This window comes from Meriones unguiculatus, chromosome 12 (genome assembly GCF_030254825.1).
Source record: "Meriones unguiculatus strain TT.TT164.6M chromosome 12, Bangor_MerUng_6.1, whole genome shotgun sequence".
Classification (NCBI taxonomy): Eukaryota; Metazoa; Chordata; class Mammalia; order Rodentia; family Muridae; genus Meriones; species Meriones unguiculatus.
Window position 1 is genome coordinate 29487093 of NC_083360.1, and position 21627 is coordinate 29508719.

The 21627-nt window shown below is 50.6% G+C and overlaps 1 protein-coding gene across 2 annotated transcripts in view; it reads right to left on the reverse strand.

Moving 5' to 3' along the window:
* Positions 1-20264, reverse strand: part of Rgs12 (regulator of G protein signaling 12) — a 102334-nt gene extending 82070 nt beyond the window's left edge. For both annotated transcript variants that reach the window (XM_060365454.1, XM_060365455.1), the window contains exons 1-2: positions 20153-20264; positions 1121-3103 (exon numbers count right to left, since the gene is read on the reverse strand). In XM_060365454.1, the coding sequence (XP_060221437.1) occupies positions 1121-3001 (1881 nt within the window). In that variant the 5' untranslated portion in view covers positions 3002-3103; positions 20153-20264. The remainder of the gene's footprint in view (positions 1-1120; positions 3104-20152) is intronic.
* Positions 20265-21627: the final 1363 nt, after the last annotated feature.

The following is a 21627-nucleotide window of genomic DNA, read 5'->3' on the forward strand; positions in this document are numbered from 1 at the left end:
TCCTTCCCCCTCTTTGCTGTCCCGGCTGTGCTTGTTCTGGCTTTGCCCTTGCCAAGATGAGATCCACTGCATTCAGTTACAAAGCTTCCTGCCAGAACAACCTGCTAAGATTTTATTTTATTTTATTTTTATAAATGAAAAAGAACCATATTGAAAGCTGGTAGAAGTACAACTTTGTGTGTTGCTTTAAATCTACACTTAGTTGCATCACTGTTATCTATGGTCATCTAGGGAGAGAGAGCGGGAGCCACCCTTCCTTCTCTATCTGATACAAGTCACAACGAAACATCATTAAAGCTTAACAGGGCTCTGGGACAAATCCCCACCTACATGACAGCCACAGTCTTTGCTTCACCCCCTGTGCTGACCAGCCTTTGGAAGGTTTGAAAGAAAAAAATTTTAAACCAAAAAATGTACAAACATTAACTATAAATGTCTCTGAGAACAGCTTCCCAGAAACAAGGAGGGAAATGCTGAGGCTTGCTGTGGCCAGCACACCCTCACCTCAAACAGCACCACCTTCACTGAACAGAGCCCCAGCAGGAGCTGGTTTTCTCCTCTTATGCTCTAAACTTAGATCCCATGAGAAACTAAAGGTCCTCAAGGGATAATGACCACTGACGGATCAGGTTCTCTGAGGCAGTGATGCTCAGCCAGCGCCATCAGCTGCAGGCAGGGACCCTAAGCCAACCCAGGGATTTGCCAGTAAGGACCCCAAAGTGAGCCAGACCACTGTGCTTCTCCAAGCCTCTCACTTCAGACACTGAGATACAACTTGGGATCCGCAACACAGTGGGCTTCAAAACAGCTGCTTTAGAGTCGCTCTCTAACCACCATCATGGCCAGGAGCCAGGGAGGGAGGAAGGCCCTACCAAAGCTGGAAGAAATCACCTTCTTGATGTTACTACCTGTCCATCACAGATTTTCTGACAGAACCAATCAGAAAATAGCCTAAGGCAGGGTTTAGACCAAGGAAGAGATTACAGAGCAAGATCTCAGTGCAGTGCAGAATAGATCTGCTGATAGCCTGCAGAAGCCACAATGGGAGTAAGCCAGGGCTGTGAGTGGCAACTGGCCATGTTACAGTGAAGCCACTCCTCCTGAACTCCCTCCAGCTTACCTTTTTGTCCTCTTTGGTCTTTCTAACATTTCGATGGGGTCCGAATATGTTCTGCATTCCGAAAGCCTTCCTGGACCAGTCCCTCTTCTGGGTACTGAGCGGGGCCTGAGCAAAGTTGCCCTCCACCCGGTATCGATCTGCAGGAATCTTACTCATGGGAGGGGGCAGAGTGCCACAGTTGACACTGGACCACCCATCCGTAGAGTCTGTGTAAGACTCCTGGTCACTGGCATGCCCACACTGCCACTCCTGCAGCACATGGACCGGGAGCCACCTCTGGTTGAAACCACAGCTGGAACCCGTGGCACCCCTCTTAGAAGGGGGTACAGAACTCCTCAAGGAGGCTGGAGGGACCTCCATGTAAGACGTAGGTCCTGAATGCTTTGTTAAGTCCCAGAACCTGTCACTGTGGGGGCTGGTTTCCAGTGGGGAGCCCACCTCCGAGTCATGGCCGAAAGCTCCATTCCAGGGTGCACTCCAAGGCTGTGAGCCCCTTCCACTCACACCTTCCCACCCTGGGCTGCTGCCCTGGCCGTGCCTGCTCGAGCCCCCGCCTAGGTCAACAACAAGCACCCTGTTGCTCTTCTCTTCCTGGTTGAAATTGCCAATGCCGCTGTCACTGTTGCTGCTGGTGCTGTTATTCTGGTGGGCATCCCCATCTCCATCGAGAAAGGCACGGGCCCGCACGCCCTCGATCAGTTCTCCCATGTCTCGGTATAGAACAGAGATGAACTGAAGCACAGGGAGGGAAGATGCTGGGAATTCCAAACAACCGCTCGTGTCTGGGTCTGCAGTGCACACAAACCCAAATCTGCGTGCGATGCCTTGGTGGATCTTGTGATGAAATAAGTCTGGGTCCACCATGAACACGTGGCAGGACGTCCTCAGGGCACCTTCATCCTCCTGCGCCAGGCCCCCATCATCGTTGGTCTGCATGGTCACCAGCCCGAAGAACCGCCTATCATCTGGGCACACGGCACTGAATGCCAGCTTCTCGGCAGGGTACTCGGCCACCACGCCAGCCCTGTCAGTGACCAGCTGCACACAGTCGTGCATGACCTTCATGGTCACTAGTGAATGGATCTTCTGCTCGGCCCGCAGGCGGCGCATGCAGCCACGAATAGCTTGTAAACTGTCGTGCTCCAGGTTGGAACTTGTGGAAGGGAGCTCGATGGAGCCCAAATAGCCCACGACCATGGCAACGTTTAAAATACTTGCATCTAGTCCAAAGTCGTCGTGATTGTCCAGCCCTACAGTGAACACGGAATCATCATTGATAACTTTTGGTACCTCTTCCTTGGAGAGCATGCTGGGATGTGGAGCACAGAGACTGTCCTGGCCAACATCAAGCCGCAAAGCAGCTGACTCTGACAGGGACCTCTGCTTCAGCTTCGGGGGCTCAGTGCCACTGGCACAAAGATTCGGGCTTTCAAAAATCATGTTGAAAATCCCACCAGACTGCACCTCTTCCACAACCCTCTCTGCCCTGTTTATACCCAAAGCTTTAGAATCAAGCTTAGGCCTCAGCCAACCTTTCCCCTCATACAGGCCACCTTCTTCATCGCTGGAACAGGACTCCACGTGGCTGGTGCCCTCAGAGATCACCATGTGGAGGACTCCGGAACACTTCCCAATTAGTTTCACCACATCTTCGTGTGAGGCTTTCTTCACATTGATTTCATTGATGGCAAGTATCTGATCCCCAGCCCGGAGGCCCACGAAATCCGCAGGGCTGCCCCTCATGACACAGCTGAGCACACAGGGCGCCTGTCCTGACAGGGTGAAGCCATAGCCAGCTCTGCCTCGGGCCACTTCCACACTCCGCACCCGAGGGGGTGCAGGGCCAGGCTGCCGCTTCCCTGGCTCCCCTGCCCTGTACATCCTGTTGTACTGTCAGGGCTGATCGCATGTCCCGCTATTCCAGGGATTCCATGTTTCAAGGAATGCTTGATACTACCAAGATTTTTGTCTTGAAATGTTGCCCTAAGGAGGAAATGCAAATACCTTGTTATTAAAGAGTCTGTATCTCTAACCCTTAGTGCCACTACCTGACTCTACAAGGTAATTAACAATAAACACACACACACACACACACACACATACACACACACACACACACACGTCTCTACAGTCACCACAAAAATGTCAAGGTAAAAGGAATCTAAACCTGGTGGCTCTCGGGCTCTGTTAAGAACCCTGTTGTCAAAGTGAAAAGCTGTAGTCTCCTTCAAGGTTTCTGAAGAGGATGTACATTAGAACAGCCTGATGGCCTCTGTATTCAACCTGAATGGAAAGCGGCTAAGGCGCAGGCCCAGGCTCCCCTGAAGGCTCCATGGAGCCCCTTGTAGGTCCAGTGTGAGAAACGGGGGCCTGCTGCTATCCTGCAGCCGAAGGCCCCAAAGATCACCACCTAATGCTTTGATCTGATCACAAGTCCCCTCTACAAAATGTTCTCCCATACCCCACGACTCTCCCACAATTAATTAATTGTGAATGTTTCCCAGCACTATGCTGGGAAAACACGTAAGTATGAAAAAACCTCAATCAATAAAACCATGGAGGTCATCCAAGAGAAGAGATAAAAACAGCAATTGAACAAAGCAAAGCAATGGTATACTGATTTATTCCAGGGTACATGACTTCATAAAGTACTGGTTGTCACTAAAATCCAGGCTTCAGATTCTAAGGTATTTTTTGTCTTTTTGGCTGTGAGCCTCAGCCTTTAATGGCTGAGCCATCTCTCCAGCCCCTCAAAGGTATTTTTTAATCATCCTTTAGAAAGGGTGCGACTACTTTAATCTAAAAAATACAAAGCCACTATAGAAAAATTCTGTGATTACAGTTGCTACTAAATGAACTATAAACCTGAAAAAAGGTTAAAAAAATAGACCTGTGTCAGGGTCCCCAACACCACCCAGGACAGTGATCCACAGGACTCTCAGGGCTTGGCACAGACATACACCAAGGTTAAGACTCATTACAACAAAGGGACTCAAGGTAAAATCAGCAGAGGAAAAGATATACAGGGACGCCCAAGAAACCAGGCATGAGTTTCTAGAACCTTCTCCCAGGGGATTCACACAGGACATTAAGTCCCTCCAGCAAGGACCTGTGACAGCATGCATGTAAAATGTCTAAACAGGAGCCCAGAAGAGACTTACAGTCCAGGGTTGTCTCTGAGGTAAAGTCACACTGTTGTCCCGGATACAGCACATACGAAAATTCCAGACTCCCAAAAGAAAAGCAAGTATGAAGGGCACTTGCTCAACTATGTTCATAGCAGCTTTATTCATAATAGCCAGAATCTGGAAACAACCTAGAATGTCCCTCATCCAGAGAATGGATAAGGAAATTGTGGTACATTTACCCAATGGAATTCTACTCAGCTATTAAAAACAAGAAAATCATGAAATTTGTAGACAAATGAATGGAACTAGAAAAGATCATCCTGAGTGAGGTAACCCAGAACCAGAAAGACATGCATGGTATATACTCACTTTTAAGTGGATAATTAGCCATATAATATAAGATAACCATAGTATAATCCATAGACCTAAAGAAGTTAAATAACAAGAACTCTAGAGAGGATTCTTAATTCTCATTCAGAAGGGCAAATAAAATAAACACCAGAAGTAGTTGAAGACAGGGAACAGGACGGGAGCCTACCACAGAGGGCCTCTGAAACATTCCACCCAGCAGGGAATCGAAGCAGATGCTAAAACTCAAAGCTAAACTTTGGGCAGAGCACAGGGAGTCATATGGAAGAGTTACAGGATAGAAGGACATGAAAGGGACAGGAACTCCATAAGACCAACAAAGCCAAAAATTCTGGGTCCCAGGGGCCCCGCAGAGACTGATGTACCAACCAAGGAGCATGCAGGGGGAGGACCTAGACTCCCTGCTCAAATATAGCCAACAGGCAGCCCAGTCTCCATGTGGATTCCCTAGTAAGGGGATCAGGGGCTGTCTCTGACATGAACTCTGTTGTCTGCTCTTTGATCACTTCCCCCTGGTGGGGTGAGAATACAGGCAGTCCTAATGAAACTTGATAGGCTAGGATCAGATGATAGGGGAGGAGGCTCCCCTCTTTCTGAGGCCTAGGGGAGGAGGATGGGGGGGGGAGAAGGAGAGGGGGTGGGGCTAGGAAGAGAGAATGGAAGGATCTATAATAGGGATGTAAGGTGAATAATTATAAAAAATACATTTAAATTAAAAAGAAGAAGAAAAGCAAGAATGGCCATAAACCACATGTGTACACAGCCATCAGAAGCACAAGGAAGCTTGCCCACCGTGCAGGTAGGCGCCATCTCAGTCTGCAGGCTTTCTTGGACAGGTGTCTAATGCTGAGAACTCTACTGCTTAAGACTCTTTCAAGATTACCTTTAAAAGCAATACAGGGGTTGAGGAGGTGACTCGGTTGGTGAAGTGCTGACTGTGTAAGTACAAGGGGCTGAGTCCCATCCCTAGCACTTACAGTTAAGAAAAGTGGGCCATGCAATTCATGCCTGTAGTTCCTGTACTACGGAGGAAGAGACAGGAGACAGGGGACTTGCTGGCAAGGTAATGCAACCTGACTGGCAAGCTACAGATTCAGTGAGAAACCCGGTCTCAAAACACAAGGTGGAAGCCAGAGGTGGTGGCGTACACCTTTAAGCCCAGCACTCGGGAAGCAGAAGCAAGCAGATGGTGAGTTCAAGGGCAGCCAGGGATACACAGCGAGACCTTGTCACAAAAAAAGAAAAAAGAGCACAACTGGCCTCCATATGCTTCACAAGCACATAATACATACATGTGTACTTGAACATACACAAACATGTACACACACATAGACAACACACACAAAATAAAGATCAACGCATATATATCTATAAGCACCATACTCAGAAGGCTGAGGCAGGAGCTTTCTGTACGGTCAGCCTGGACTGCAGCACGAGACCTACTGTCAGGGAGAAAAGGCAATACAGTCATGGTTGGAATGTGACCATCCAAACTACAATAGTGAGCCTGGTGTTTGCAGAACTCACTGCTAAATTAATTACTCTCTTAAGACATTCTTGTGTTGTGAGATAGTTTCCAGTAATAAAACTGTGAACATGTTCCAAATGATTTACAGACACACCAAGGCTAAACAGTTGGAGGCAGTGGGAAGAGCAGCTTTATCAGGAGATTGCAGGGATGGTCCCAGGACAGTGAGGGCACGAGTGCACAGGATACATGTTTGAGTAGAATTACTCATGGTAGACAGGAGCGAAGAAAGAATAGTTTATATATTGCATCATTTAATATCTAAGTGATGCCAAATTTATAATTTAAGTATTTATTATCCATTAATAAGATGCACATACTGGAGCTGGGCGTATAATCCCACGATAGGAATATAATCACATATGATCAGCATCTGCAAGGCCCTGGGTTCCACCCCACACTGAAGATGACCAAGCTGTTTTAAGAGCTCACTGGATCTTCTCTGAAGAGTGATGGCCAGAACTGTGCCCCTAACACATCTGCATTCTAATGCCCACAACTTGTGCATGTCCTCTCTCCAGGCACAAGGCTTGGCAAATGAGCTCAAGATAAGGACACGGAGACTGAGAGACAGACAACCCTGCTTTCAGAAGGGCTCCATGACTCCTGGAGCCCAGGAAAAGGGATGGGAAGATGCACCAGTCAGCAGAGACAGCCTGTGCATCTGGAGGACCCTCGGGCACGGCCTAGCACGTAAGATGGAGGCAACAAGGCCTCCAGGAAGAGCCAGCCCTGTGACATTTTGACTTTAGCCAGGTCACTCCAGATCCACAGGTCACCGCATGACAGGCTGCAAAGCCACAGCCTTAAAGCTTTCTGCTCTGACAGCTCCAGAAGCAAACACAAGCAGCTGCAGACACACAGCACAGGATGCTGGGCCTGGAACAGCGCTGCCCACGGTGCCACTGTGAGCGTCAAGTCACCACTGCCATCTGCTCCAGGACCAGAAATCAGCAGGACGAGGCTGTCTTCCTCCAGAGACAGGAAATGCCTTGCTCCTCTAGACAAGAGTCCACTGAGCCTGAGACAGGCCCTCGCCAAAGCCCAGCCTTATCAGCACAGGTGCCGCCAAGCTACATTCTCCAACAGGGACCTACCCCCAGCAGACCCGTCTACCCCTTGCCCTCCCCCATTGCAATCTCACCCCCACCTAGCAACACCTGTGGCTGTCAAAAACCCACCTGGCACCACCCACACCAACATCTACATCAGGCACACACCAAAGACCAAGAGTTGTCCCACTGACAACATGCCACGGCTCACACTGACCTCTCAGCGACTGTAGCAGCCTGACACCAACCCCAGCTCCTAGGCATTTCCTGAAGAATGCTGTGGAGGCTCAAACCTGTCTTCCTACCAATCCATCCTCCTGACCCTGGAAGACATGGAGCTGGACCCATCAAGACATAGGGCAAAGGAAGGATCCAGCAGGTTCTTAAGCCACATGGCCACTTAAGCCTCTAGGCCATCTGACTGCCAATCAAAGCTTCTGCATACAGAACAAATGTCTGCAGTGAACAGCCCTTGACTAAAACTTCCTGGGTCCTGGCTCCTAAACCACACAGTTTACACTGGCACATGTTCTGTCTGCCATTCCATGATTGTCACCAAGCAAGGCACAGAGCAGCAAGGTGAGAAAAAACATCCCCTTTCTGTGAAGACCTCACAGGCCACAGACCAGGGAGTCATAAGGCCTCTGCAACAGAGGCCACCACTGGCTTCTGACACCTGGTGCTTCGTGAATTACTTCCAAAACCAGTAGCAACAAGGCCTTTGGCTACCCTCAGCCAGAATGTCCTTCACCTTGTCCTGTCTGCTTCTCCTTAAGGACCCAACTCCTGGCTAACTGAACTCCAAGCCCCAACTCTGAGCTCTCCCTTAAAAACCTGCTATAGCCGGGTGGTGGCAGTGCATGCCTTTAATCCCAACACTAAAGAGGCAGAAGCAGGCCAGCCTGGTCTATAGAGTGAGTTCCAGGACAGCCAGGGCTACACAGAGAGATTCTACACAAATCCCTCCGTGTAGGATTTGTCTCAAAAAAAAAAAAGAGAAGAGAGAGAGAGAGAGAGAGAGAGAGAGAGAGAGAGGAAGAAAGAAGAAAGAAAGAAAGAAAGAAAGAAAGAAAGAAAGAAAGAAAGAAAGAACTTGCTATGAACCCACAAGCCATGCACTTCATACACAAAACCTCCTTCCTTTCCCTTCCTTACATCTTTTCCCCAATACATGCATCAGCCTCCTTAGGAAATTCAGACCCAAGGCCTCAAGCTGTCCCCATTATGCTTTCCCAGTCACATGGCTTTTTAATACCACCTCTGCTACACGGCATCCTACCCTTGGCATAGGGTCCCCTCAAGTCCCTTACATCAGTGTCCCCAGCCCTTCAGTGTCCCTTTGGTCCACTCACTGTGCTCCCAGGCCTCTGAAACCTGGCCCTGCCTTTCCTTCCAGCTGCAGCTCATGCCTGGCCTCTCTCTCTTTTGACAGCCTCCCCTCTCATTCCCCTCCTTTTTCTCTGCTCCGACTCTATGGGACCCAGCTATGTCCACATCCCCAGGGATCTCCAGTCCATGGCCTCCTATATGCTTATCTCCTGCAGCATGTCCAAGGCCAAATACCTTCAGACACAGGGCCAGCTCCCCAGATGTCCGATGACAGCAGCCAGCCCATGGGGGCCCCTTAAGAGAGCACTCCAAAACCTTGCCAAGAACATGCAGACACCAGAAGGTGCCACCTCAAGATAAAGTTATCCAAAGAATGACAGACCACCACAATAGATAATCTCCTAAGCCCAAAACATGGGGCTGGATGGTGGCCAGCCATAGTACACAGCAGAGCAAAGGGAGCCAGAGAGACTTGGAGGCCCTGTCCCTCAGCTACATAGGAGGAAATCTAAGCTGGATTTATCTGCAAGGGGACAGGAGAGCCCCTACCTCAAGGGTATATATGGGGTTGTCCAACTTAAATTATAGGTTGTGTGTGAATAGAAAATTCTCTTCAGTGAACCCTGGCTACAGCTGAAATTGAAGCCAGGTGCCAACATCTGGTAGGCTGTCTGGCCTTGTTTGACTTCTTAAAGAGGGAGGAGCTAAGAAAAAGAAACCTGGAGAATAATGGGAAGGATCATGTAGCTATCAAAAGAAAGAAAGCCAACCCCTACAACTCAAGGGACATGGGCTGCTATGTAAGGATAAGACAGCAAGGGACCCCACTATTTCTATCCAGTCTCTAAATGAGCAGCAGCTTATGGCTTGAATCCTGGGAGAGAGTAATGGTTAATGTGGGCCAATAGTGAATTAGCTGGTTCAAAAGTTAGTGGGACATTTCCCGGAGTCAAAGGCAGACAAGGAGCTGTGAGTTCAAAAGTTTTGGGTAAGGAATGTGGAAGGTATCCCACAAAATAGTCAGAGCAAAAGGTAAAGAATGTGCCATAGACAACATTTAATGCTGAGCAGGCACAGCACTTCAGCAGGCCACACCCGCATGACCACAAACTCCTGGCCCAGGCCACTAACACAAGGGGCTGGCCACTGCTCACACCAGGCACCTGTGTGAGTCTGCACGGCTTTGCCCACTGGGGAAGGGTGGCAGAAAGGCAGCACCTCCATCTCGTCTCACTGGGATGTGATGACCCAGCAGGGCCTGCTGGCACCCACATGAGCATCTCTCAGACCACAGCAAACAGCAGCTAGTCTTCTCTCTTTGTCAGGGATCATCATCTGCACTGAAAGGCACCAGCCCTGGTGGCAGGGAACATCTGGGTCACTGTGGTGAAACCCAGCCGGACCAACGTCCTTACACAGGCATCAGCAAAGAGGTGGCCAGATTTCCTCAGCCAACTCATGGCCACTAAACAGACTAGTGCTCTGTGTATACTGTTCCCAGGCTGGCCCACTTTGAGGCAGCTCAGTCAAGGATGTGAGCCCCAAGAATCCAATAGACACCCATAATGCTCTACCAACCCTGGCAAGTGCCATCTGCCTGGATGCCCCTAGTATCCTAGTGGGATGTGGCTGGGGCCCAAGTACCCCAAGGAAGTCAGGTCCCCCCAGTCTGCCTGTCTGAAGACTTCCTATTCCTTTCAGAGGGCTGTCTTATTGGGCAGCATGCCTTGCCTGCCTTCCCAGAGCCGCCTCAAACAGCTCCACTAAAACAAGGGGCAGACTGCTGTGCCCACATCTGTCCCGCACATCGGCATGAGAGCGTTCTCCATGTCAGGCATAAGAGAAACAGCAGGGACAACTGGGCCCACCTGGGAAGCTAACCCAGGGAGCCACAGGTCCTGTGCAGAGAAACTAAGAAAGAAGGCACCAAGCTGAGGGCAGGAACATGCTGGCTCCACTCCCCATCACCTGCCCACCTCACCTGCATCCTCTTCTTGGAATACTCTCCCCACCTTCCACTCTCCTGGGGCCAATATCAGAAGCCCAAATCATATGGGCTCGCTTTCAGCCTTGGTGGACTCATACAGGAATGTGTGGTCAAGGTAGGAGGTTTCTAGAGGTGCTGAATGAGACTTGTCCCCCTCAAAACTCATTTAAAAGGCTTAATTCCCCGATGCAGCTGTATTAAAAAGTAACGGGACCTTTAACACATTGGGCCTAATGGGAAACAACTGGGTCATGTACCCTGCAAACGTAGTAATGCTGGTCTCACAGCAGTGGGTTAGTTCCCACAAGAGCAGACTCTTAGAAAAGGTGTGTTTGCCGTTGCTGGGACAACATCCCCCACCCCCAACTCCTCCGCTGCTTTCCTCTTGCTTGTGTTCCCATTCTGTAGTGCTAGATCGCAACAGCCAGAAGACCGACCAGGGGCCAGTCAGAAAGGATCACTGGAATATGGAGAATTACATAAACCTCTTTACCCTATTAAGGACCCTGGTGTTGAGTATTTTTGTTATAGTGACAGAAAAGGCTCTATGGCAGGACCTTTAGCAGGGTGTCCCAAGATCTAGAGTGAGGCACAGCCCTGCCCAGAGCAAGTGAACCAGAGAAAGAAGGGCTGGTCCACAGTGCTGCCGGGAAGTGGAGGAACCTTTAGGAGGCTGCGCCTACTATAGGAAGCTAGGTCACTAAGATGTTAAGGTTTGAATGTGAAATGTCACCACCAGCCTCGTTATTTAGAACATTGATCTCCAGCTGCTGCTGCTGTTTGGGGAGGCTGTGAAACCTTTAAGGTGTGGGACTTCACTGGAAGAAGTGGGTCGCTGGGGAGTAGGCCTGAGCGGTAGCCTGCTCCAGTTCCAGCCTGAGCTCTTGCCTCCTGATCTGCCCAGATGTAACAATCTGCCCGCAAGCTCCCACCATCATGATGGTGCAGCCAACATGCCTTCCACAGCACAGTGGACTGATCGATCTCCTTAAACCGACCGTGAGCCAAAGTCAACCTCTCCTCCCTGTACTTGCTTCTGTCACATATCCCATTACAGCAACAGGAAAAACAGAGTGACAGGGTGTGCCCTTGAAAGGGTACTGGAACCCTTGCTTCTTGCTCCTCCCTGCCTATCCTTCGATTCCTGGTTGCCAAGAGGTAAGCTCTAGTTCGTCTGCTCCCGCCATGATGCTCTTCACACAGCAATGAAGTCCACCGACCAAACACATACCCATAGCAATCATCTGGATCTTCATGAGCACACATTCAGAAGGAAACCAAACACCCAAGGACTGACAAACGCCCTGGCACATTTCCCAGCTGCCCTTCCATCCCAGGGGAAAAACAACTAGGCCTGCCTCACTCTCTGCTCCCAAGCCCCTTCACCCATTACCCCATGCCAAGCCCAGCCAAACACCCCCAACAAATGCTGTGAGGATAACCAGCAGGAACACATGAACTCTCTGAGTTAGGCAGAAGCACGGTGCTATATGGCTGTGGTCAGGACCACTCCCTGCCCTCTGCCAGCTTACCTGTTTTGGTTACCCTGTAAGACGGGTACATGCAGACAGAACCCCCTCTCCAGCTATCCATAGGGACCCTGAGGTTCAGAAAAGCAATATGGCACCTCTATCATTGGCCACATCTTGAGTTGGGTCAGTAATCAATGGAGGGGCAAGCAATGCCAAGGCTGGCAGGAAGCTCCAGCTAAAGCTCAGCTATGCCAAGGAAATCTGAAAGACTCAAATCTAAAAGTCTCCTGTTCAGCACACTATATCTACCACTCCCCTGGAACTCTCACCTGCATCTGTCTCCCCAGTCCACACCCTCCTATAAACACATCCTCAAATCAGCCCTTCTCTGAGCACCCACCATCCAATGGCACCTAACGCTCCAGAGTCCCTTCTTTCAAGAGCCAGCTAGTGAAGCTGTCCTGGCATATACATGCTCTAAACAGGACAGCCAGAGTACTGGAAAAGAGGGACTCTGAGGAAAGAGGGATCCCCAGGAAAGCTGAGGGGCATGATCCCACATCATACAGTATGAACAGAGATTATCTTGAAGGCCATGACTCAGGTCATACGAGTGCCAAAAAGGAGATCCACAGATCCATCAGGTTTCTGAGTAAAATGATGTCATCAGAAACACTGCCAGAAGGAACTAAAGGGGCCTCCGTCCTCAGGAGGACATCGGGCACTGGAGCCTTTGAACCCTCATTAACAGGAAATAGGTGAGAAGTGTTTCAGCTGCAGTAAGAACACCTTCCAGGAAGAGAGGTAAGACAGGGAGGGATACTGTCCTTAGATCTTGAGGTTTAACAAGGAACCCAGCCCATCAGGATGGCACAGCTCTAACCCCATCTCATCTCCCACTCTTTTACAATGATCAGAAAGGCCTGCAGTAGTGGTGGCTTCACCTGACATTTGTCCTGGGTATGAGACGGTGGGCTGACACCTTCTTTACAGATTGAGACCCGCTGTTTTCCAGGGGATTTAGCTAGGCCCTCAGCTACATCAAAGCCAACTCAAGTGCTGACATTCTAACCTGCTACTGCCATGGGAGAACTCTTTGTATGTATTATAAGGAACACTGGAACCCGCATATGACAGGGAGAAGTGACCTCTGAGATGCCCATAACCAGGCCTCCTCTTCATCCTGCCCTTAATAGTACTCTTGCCTTGGATGCAAAATGGACTCACTTCCAACTACTAAAACATGGCAAAAGTGATGAGCTATCACCTCCAAAGTCAGGTTACAAAGTGACTGTGGCTTTTGTCTAGCCCTCTCCCTTCACCCTCACTCTGAGGGAGATGTCGGGCTGGGAGCGTCCCTAACTAGACACCCGCATGACAGAGAGCCAACAAGATGGGAAGTCTGCCAGCAGCCGTATTAGCAACCTTGGAAGAGGATCCTCTGGGGCCGGCAACTGCCACGGGAGAAACACGAACTGACAACTAGATCCCAACCTGTGGGAGCCCGGACGATGGAAGCACACTGTGAAAGCTGCTGGGCTGGGGACAGTCCACTATTCAGCAGTGGACGGCCAAAGTCACAGAGAACACAAAATGAAAATGTCATCCTTTGCTCTGCCATCATCCCCCTATAAACACACATACAACAGCACTGCTCACTCCTGGTTAGCCAGGCATGGGTAGGTGTTTTCAGACAGGTTCTCTAAAATTTAGTCTGTGACAAGATGACAGGGTAGCCAAGCTGCAACATCAGAGCCATTTCCTCAAGGAAGCTGAAGAACTGACCAGGAGTGACCACTCCTGGACAGCCACCTGACAGTTCGAGGTCTCATCATCCATGTCTACTAATCACATTGACAAATAGAGAAACTGAACTCAAACACCACGTCATGATCCAGACCTTCATGCAAAGACGATCCTCAGAGTCTGCTGTAAGTCCTTGGTACCTCAAGTCCACAGTTTGAAAGCAGCTCAGCAGCCACTGCACTGTCAGGACGCCCAGGGGCTGAGCAGTGTAGCAGGCTGCCTGTCTGAGCAAGCGTAGTGTTGTTCTTCATTGGGCAGGGTTCCTCATGGGTCTCTGCAAAGGCAGTCCCTTGAGGTTTCAACATTTCAGGCTCCAAGGAACCTGAGGCCAAGATGAGGACCACACAGATGCCTCGTCTTTACTCTCACATCAAAAGCCCCTCTCTCCCTATATTTCTCTAAGTCCTAACACACGGAGTCAATCCACTGCTAAGCAATAGCACAGAATTAGGCATTAAGAATTCTTTTGAAAGCCAGGTGTGATGGTGTGCGCCTGTAATCCCAGCACTCAGGGAGGCAGAGGCAGGTGATCTCTGAATTAGAGGTTGGCCTAGTCTACAAAGTGAGTTTGTAGCTTTGACAGCCAAAGCTATACAGAGAAACTCTGACTTGTGCAACAAAAGAAAAGAAAAGAATACCTTGAAATAGTGAATCTGAGTTCCCCTAAGAATAAAAAGTTTCAAAGGAGAAAGAAGTAGGGGCAGCAGAGAAGAAAGTGTAGACAGCCATCTTCGGCCTGCTCCACTTCTCCACATACACACTGTCATCACAGCTGAAGAATACTGACAGGCAGCAGGATCAGAGGCAACACAGCCAGGCTAATGTCACAGCTGTCACATGAAACAAGCTTCAATTGCTGGCTGAGCTTAGATACTGAGCCTCAGGAGACAAGGCATAATGATCATAGATGGCTTTTACAGCCTGTCCCCCGAGGATCCACAAGCGCTCAGCTCAGCACCCTGTTTCATCCTCCAAGTACAGCCTAAGCTGCCAGGAACCAAACAGCAGTGTTCCTCACAGAAAGTAGAGCCAGGAAACGTTGCAGACCCAGGGTCCCAGAACAGAGAAGAGCAGAAAAATAGAATGTCCAGAGGTTGTAGGAACCCTGCCTCCGGGTAAAGCCAACTCACACATACCTGTTTTCAGATTTAGCAACAAAGATGCTATCTTGAAATGTAAAAGGTTTGCTCTTCTAGTTTTTGAGCAACGATAGCTTTTTATGGTATAAAGTTCACAGCTAGCAAAACCCAAAGGCTAGCCTATCCACAGAAACAAATATACACAAGATCCCAATATAAAAGAAGAGAAAGTGCATGACCACCTACAACACTCGGAGGTCCAAAATGCATCGCTTCACATTGCCTAGGTTCACCCACTACACAAAGGGCAGCAGAAGCCAGGCACAGTGGTACACATTAATCCCAGCACTCAGGAGGCAGAAGCAGGTGGATCTCTGTGTGTTCGAGGACAGCCTGGCCTACAAAGCTAGTCCAAGACAGCCAAGGCTACACAGAGAAACCCTGTCTCCAAAAGACAACCAATCAACAAACAAAAACCAAAGGGCAGCAGGGATCTCATTGTCTGCATACAGTCGGGGCCTCCAGCCACTCACAGGATCACAGAAGAGAGAACAGTGCACTGCAGGGCTGAGGGGACACAGGACTAGATGCTGCCTCTTGGGATAATACACTATAGCACTGCAGAAACCAGTGGTGCCCACCCAAGTAGAAGACCCAGTACTTTGAGCAGGGAAGGGAGCCATGATTGAAGGAAGGACCTGATTGAATGGAGTCCACGTGCCAGAGGTCGAAGACCTTCCAATGTAATAGCAGCAGCCCAGACGGAGTAGCTGGCCTCTATCACTCCTCCATGAGACCCATAGGCAGCTGAGACCAAGGCTGGCCATGGGATGGATGCCATCCCAACCACAGTCAGCTAGGCAGAGGCCACTTGTCAATTCATTCCCCTCACTCTGGGCACCAGTCTGGAAAGTGACAGGACATGCTGAGGCCATAGCTTGTCAGGACACGGGTCCTCACTGCCAAAAGCTCTGCAGTCGCAACTCTGATCCCAGAAACAGATACCAGTTCCAAATCTTTGAAATATTGAAGAGTAAACCATGCCAATTTCCCGTTTCATTTTTATTTGATCTTTCCTTTTCATCTCTACTTGATATTTTTTAATGTTTGTGGGTTTTAAACCTGTGCAAAGTGGGTCTTTGAACACAGATGACTGATTTCACAAACAAAAACATGAGACACTCACATCATTAGATGCCACATAAAAGACAAAGAGCTTTTTGGCATTCCAGGGTCTTAAACACTAACCTTTTCTCTGACAAGCCAACTATAAAGAGATATGGCTGTTCCCTGGTGCCCACAGAGCCACCCAAGACGCCTGGGCTCCTCTACTCCTGGGGGCACCCTGCTCTCCTGTTCCCAGCTCACTTTACTACAGTTCCCTCACAACTGTCCCCTGCAGCAACGGCACAAAAGACAGAAAAGTGTCTAGAATTCTATACCCAACTATAGCTAAACTAAAAAGGAACTAGACTATAAGGAAGATAGCATTAAAATCAAGAGGAAGGGTTCTATGCTACATTTCTCAGCTACCAAAATGTAGAATTTTAGCAAAACAAGAATGGATCTGGGATCAGACGAGGCCAAGACAGTGGGTTCTACTGAGCAGCAGAGCACAGGCATCCCCAGCTGACAGCTCTGTGCAGACCTTGGGACTTCAGAACAAGCTGGACCAGGGTCTTCCAACACCACCCACTGTGGGGCTGGACTAACATTAGGATGGCATGAAATCCAGTTTTGGTACATCAGTGACAGCAAGAAGAATCCACAGGTGCATGATGGGAGCTGTGCTCCACAGCCCCTGTTCAGCTCAGTGATGGCAGCTGGTTTAATCAAGAGGCCTATTAATAGGGGACATGGAGAGATGGCTCAGTAATTAAGGGCTCTTGGTTCAACTCCAGCACTTACAGGATGGCTAAAGACCATTCTTAATCACAGCTTAGGGTATCCAACAGGCATGCACTTGGTTCACAAACATGCATGTGGGCAATATATTCATACACACACTCACACACACACAAAAAACTTTTTAAAAAGATGGGACATGAGGGAGAGAGAGCAGAGACCTGAAGACTCTACCCACTTTTGGTAGGAATCAAAAAGGAATCTATCAAGTGAGTTCTAAGATACCACAGTAGACATCCAAGAAAACAGGACACCTAGGGTGGCCCCTCTGGGGCTGGGCAAGTGGCAAAGAATGCCACTACTTGAATTTAAACCCATGGGTTAGTCCCCAACACAGCAGGTGTCATAGAAGAAAAACTAAGAGACAGATAATGTACAATATATATGAGTGTATGCGTGTGTGTGTGTGTGTGTGTGAGCACTCATGGGCACACGCGTACACATAGCACACAGTATGTGCATGCATGCGTGACTGCCTGAACAAAGAAGGGAGCACAGGAGGGTACCGTGATTACCAAGCTGGGGACAGTGAGACCACAAGAGAACAAGGAAAGGAAACAAAAAGGGCAAATGCCAAGTTCCCTTCTCTTTCACTTAACCCCAGACCTTTAAAGCCATGGAGTGGGATGCTGGAGAGTTCCTGCCTGAAACTCCATTGCCTGTGGAGTTCCTCTCCACAGGAGAAGATGGGAGCTTCTAAAATGGTAGCCCCTGAATACCAGAAGCAAAGTGCCCACGCATGTGCATATTTGAGCTTTTCTGCTTTTCAGTTTGATGTTTGGGTTTTTGTTTGTTTGTTTGTTTGTTTGTTTTTAAAGAGTCTGCTTCTTGTGGTGGTGGTGGTGGTTTTTTGAGGCAGTGTTTCCATGTATTGCCCTGGCTGTCCTGGAACCTGCTCTGTAGACCAGGATGGTCTCAAACTCAGAGATTCACCTGCTTCTGAAGGGCATGTACCACCATACCCAGCATGATTGTTTTCTTAATTACGTGTACAAGTGTGTATACATCCATGAATTCCAGAGCCTTGGGGAGTGCAGAGGCATCAGTTCTGTCAGAACTAGATCTATAGGGAGTTGTGAGCTGTCCAGTGTGCATTCTGGAAACCAAACATGGGCCCTCTGCAAGAGCAGTACACACTCTCAGCCACTGAGGCAGCTCTCTATCCCAGTGGTTTTTGTTGTTGAGACAAGATCTTACTGGGTCCGGGCTCTGGCATCACACTGTCCATCCTCCTACTCAACCTCCTGAGTCTGGGGTCACAGGCTACTACTGAGAAGATTTCTGGAGACTGTAGTTTTCACTGGATTGTGGAAGGTGTAGGAACTACCACCTCCCTAGAAAGAACAGGACAAAGAACACTGCATCTTCTCCCAGCTAGGCATGCATCCAGAAACATGTCCACAGGGCAGGGAAACCACAAAGTATTGCAGTCTTTGGTGTGCAGGACCCTTGGGTAGATCCACGTATCCCACCCTGAGGAAGGTGCAGGCACACAGCTACTCCTCGGTAAGAAGGGGGAAACACACCAAGAGCTTTGCAGATGTAAACTGAGGACTTTGGATCTCCTGGCAACCCTAAAACTCCTCACAGACCATGGCAGAGGGAGGCTTAAGACAGAAGAGAAGCTGGAACCAAGCCCTGAGCCCAGTCTCCATCTGACGTGAAAAGTAAGGAGATTCTCCCTGAGCCCGGAAGGACATGTGGCCAGTGAGACCCACTGCAGACTTATGGCACCCAGAACCTTGAAAAATAAACTGTTGTAAGCCACTAAATTTAAGTACTCTGCAACAGCTCAATAGGAAACAAAAGCAAATGATAAGTAAGTAAATGTCTGCAGGGTTTCCAGCAAACACACACACACACACACACACACACGCACGCACACACGTTAAGGGCCCAGACACCCCATACCATCATGCACTTGCTTCCAGAGCAGGGCAGGGAGCCCACAACTAAGGCAGCACTGTCCCTCAGCCGATGGGACCAGCATGCTGGGCCTGTCTCAGATATAGATGTCAAATGACAACAGGATCCCACCTCTGGGATCCTCAAAAGACCTACTGCAGCAGCCAGTTCACTAGACTCTTATCACCTCTGTGGCCACCCACCATCCCATCCTCTTAGTGGTGTTCTAAATAGAAGGCAAAAAGTGAGCCAGCCATGACCCAGGCCTCCTCCTGTGCCACACAGGACCACAAGCTGGCACTCCATGATGCACTACAAATTGGCCCACTCAGTATGGGCCCTATCTTCTGCTGGCTCTTGCACAGGCTGGCACACAAATGCCAACCCGAGTCTGAGGGCCTTTCCTCAGCTGATCTCTTTTGCCGGCTCTTCAGCCTCTCTTCTTCCCCAGCAGAGGCAACCCTCCTCCTTAGTCCCTGCAACCCCCAGGATAGGGTTCAAGATGCCCTCACCACTTCAAGGTCCCACCCCAGGTGGGTATTACCTAAGCCATGCCCCTCTACCCCACGACCTTCTCTGTCTCAACAGTGTCCCTGAAGACCAGCTCCTGTCAGCTGGAGTACTTGGTACTTGTCATCCAGCCCCCAAATAAAAAAGGCGTAACATTTTTATTACAGTTTTTCTGGAGAAATTACCATACCGACAACTGGGCTATCTTCAGAAACTTTTAAATCTTAAGCACAGTCCCTTGACTGAAAGTTGATTTTGTTCCTCTCCCCTCACCCACACAAGGCAGCTGCTGTGGAGCTCAAGGCCTCACTCCCAGGGTGACCTCCGTGGTATCAGCTTTCCCTTCATCTACACTCCAGAGGTATGAGCCCATTCCAGGAGCCTGGGTCCCTCCGTCTACACTCAGGGGCCTGAGCACCCCATCTACACTCTACAGCTGAGCCCCTCCACAGTTCTGCACTCCTTCCGCCCCCTCTATATTCCACAGATGGGGAGGGGGGGTCCTGTCTACACTTCAGGGATCTGAGTCCCTCTGCCTGCACTCGACAGCTCTGAGCCCCCTTGTCTACACTCAGTCCTCATTGTGGGTTGCCCCTTCGTTCTCGCCCTACATTTCCTCAGTTCAGGTCCTTGGAAACGGTCTCTGCCCAAACAAAGCGACCGCGGGCTGAGTTGAACATTAAAGCCCCTCACGGCCAGCAGGGCCGGCTTCTGAGCCGGGTCAGATCCCGCTGGGATCTGAGGAGCTGCGGCCCCTACGGAACCCGCACATCCGGCCTGCGCGGGACCCCGGCCGCAGCCCGCGCGGGCAAGTTCCCGGAGTCCCGCGCGAACAAAGAAGGCGCGGGCGGTGCCCGAGCTCGGCCCCACGGCCGCAGGCGGACCTGGCCGGGCCGGGCAAGGGGGGGCGCGCGCCCGGAAAGAAAGGCACGCGAGGAGGCGCGCCGGCCCCGCTCACCTACCGGGCCGCCGCTTGCTCCCGCCGGGCGCCCGCCGAAAGCACCAACGGTCACCGCCGTCGCCGGGCTGGGGGCGGGGCTCCGGGAGGGGTGGGGTCCGACCCTGAGAGCCAAGCTCGGGCTCCTGGGGGCGGGACCCAGTCACTGTAGGGCGGGGCCCAAGGTCTAGGGGGCGGGGCCCGGTGAGGGGCGGGTCAGGCCGTTGTGGACTCGGACCCGCGGGGCGCAGCTTCTGAGGGCGTGGCTCCTGGAAGGGCGTGGTCCAATCATTTTGGAGGGTGTGACTCAGGGTCTTGGGGATGGGTCTCACCCTAGGGATCCCTGCACCGGCGCTCAGGGTTTTGGAGAAGTCAGAGTTTGTGGGGCGGGGCTGGATGAGGGGTGGGTCAGGCCGTTGCACTGCGGGAGTAAGGGGAATAAAAGGGGTCCTGTTTCTGGGGGCGGGGCTCCTGGAGGGCGGGGTCCGGCCACTGGGCAGCCGCTCCGGGACAGGCGGGGTCCCGCTCCCAGCACCGGAGTGCTCATGAAGTAGGGACAAGCCCGGGACCGAAGACCTAACGGAAAGCACAACGCCCAGGGCATTGGCTAAGCAAAGGCGGGGCGGGGCCTGCAGGCTGGGGCGGGACTTCCGCCCTGTGGCGGCACAGCTCAGCTGGTCCCACTGTAGCGCTGAGCAACCCCACCGAGCGGCAAACAGCAGATAGTTGGGGGGGGTTGTTTGTTTGTTTGTCTGTCTGTTTTGGTTTTTTGAGTGGATGCATAGGGCCGGAAAGTGTGGTCTCCTTCGCGTGCAGGAAGAGGTGCTCGCTTCGATCCCCTTCAGGGACATGATGCACTTGTGAGGGGCGGGAGGGGAGTTGCCCGCCGGACAGGAGGGGAGTCATCCACCTGAGGGTGTGCATTTGCGATGGAGAGAGGTTCACGTGCACTCTTCCAAGCACAACCCGGGCTGTGATGCACAAACTGGTTTTATAGCTCCTTCACCCGACCTTTCCAAAACGCTGGGCCTTGTCTACCCCAAGGAGGTCTTCCTTCGGTGAAAGACGTCGAGGACAGGATTCCCTTCCCTTCCCACGTTGTCTTCCTAACAAACACAGCATCTTCAGAAGTTTCGTTCCCAGTTAGGCAGTGACAAGCTAAAGCACTTTCAGAAAACAGGCCGTGGGAGTTTTGCTTCCAGGTGCCTTAATAGAAAAAAAAAAAATCTAAGAAGAAGAAGAAAAAGTCCAGTCCAGGAATTCACTGGCTGTGCCGTTTTCTTCAAACACTACCCCAACCTGGCTCAAGCTTCTTGGACTTGAGATTAAATCACCCTGAAAATCCCACAGCAGTAACCTTTAACACTCACTTCCTCCCTTCATTGGGGAAATGTTAAGTCATGACTGGTAGTCCCCCTCCAGTGCTTCCAAAAGGACAGTAAACCCCTGGGTTCCAGTCACTCCGCGGCTTCATTCGCTGCACGGGTAGCTGCACTGTCC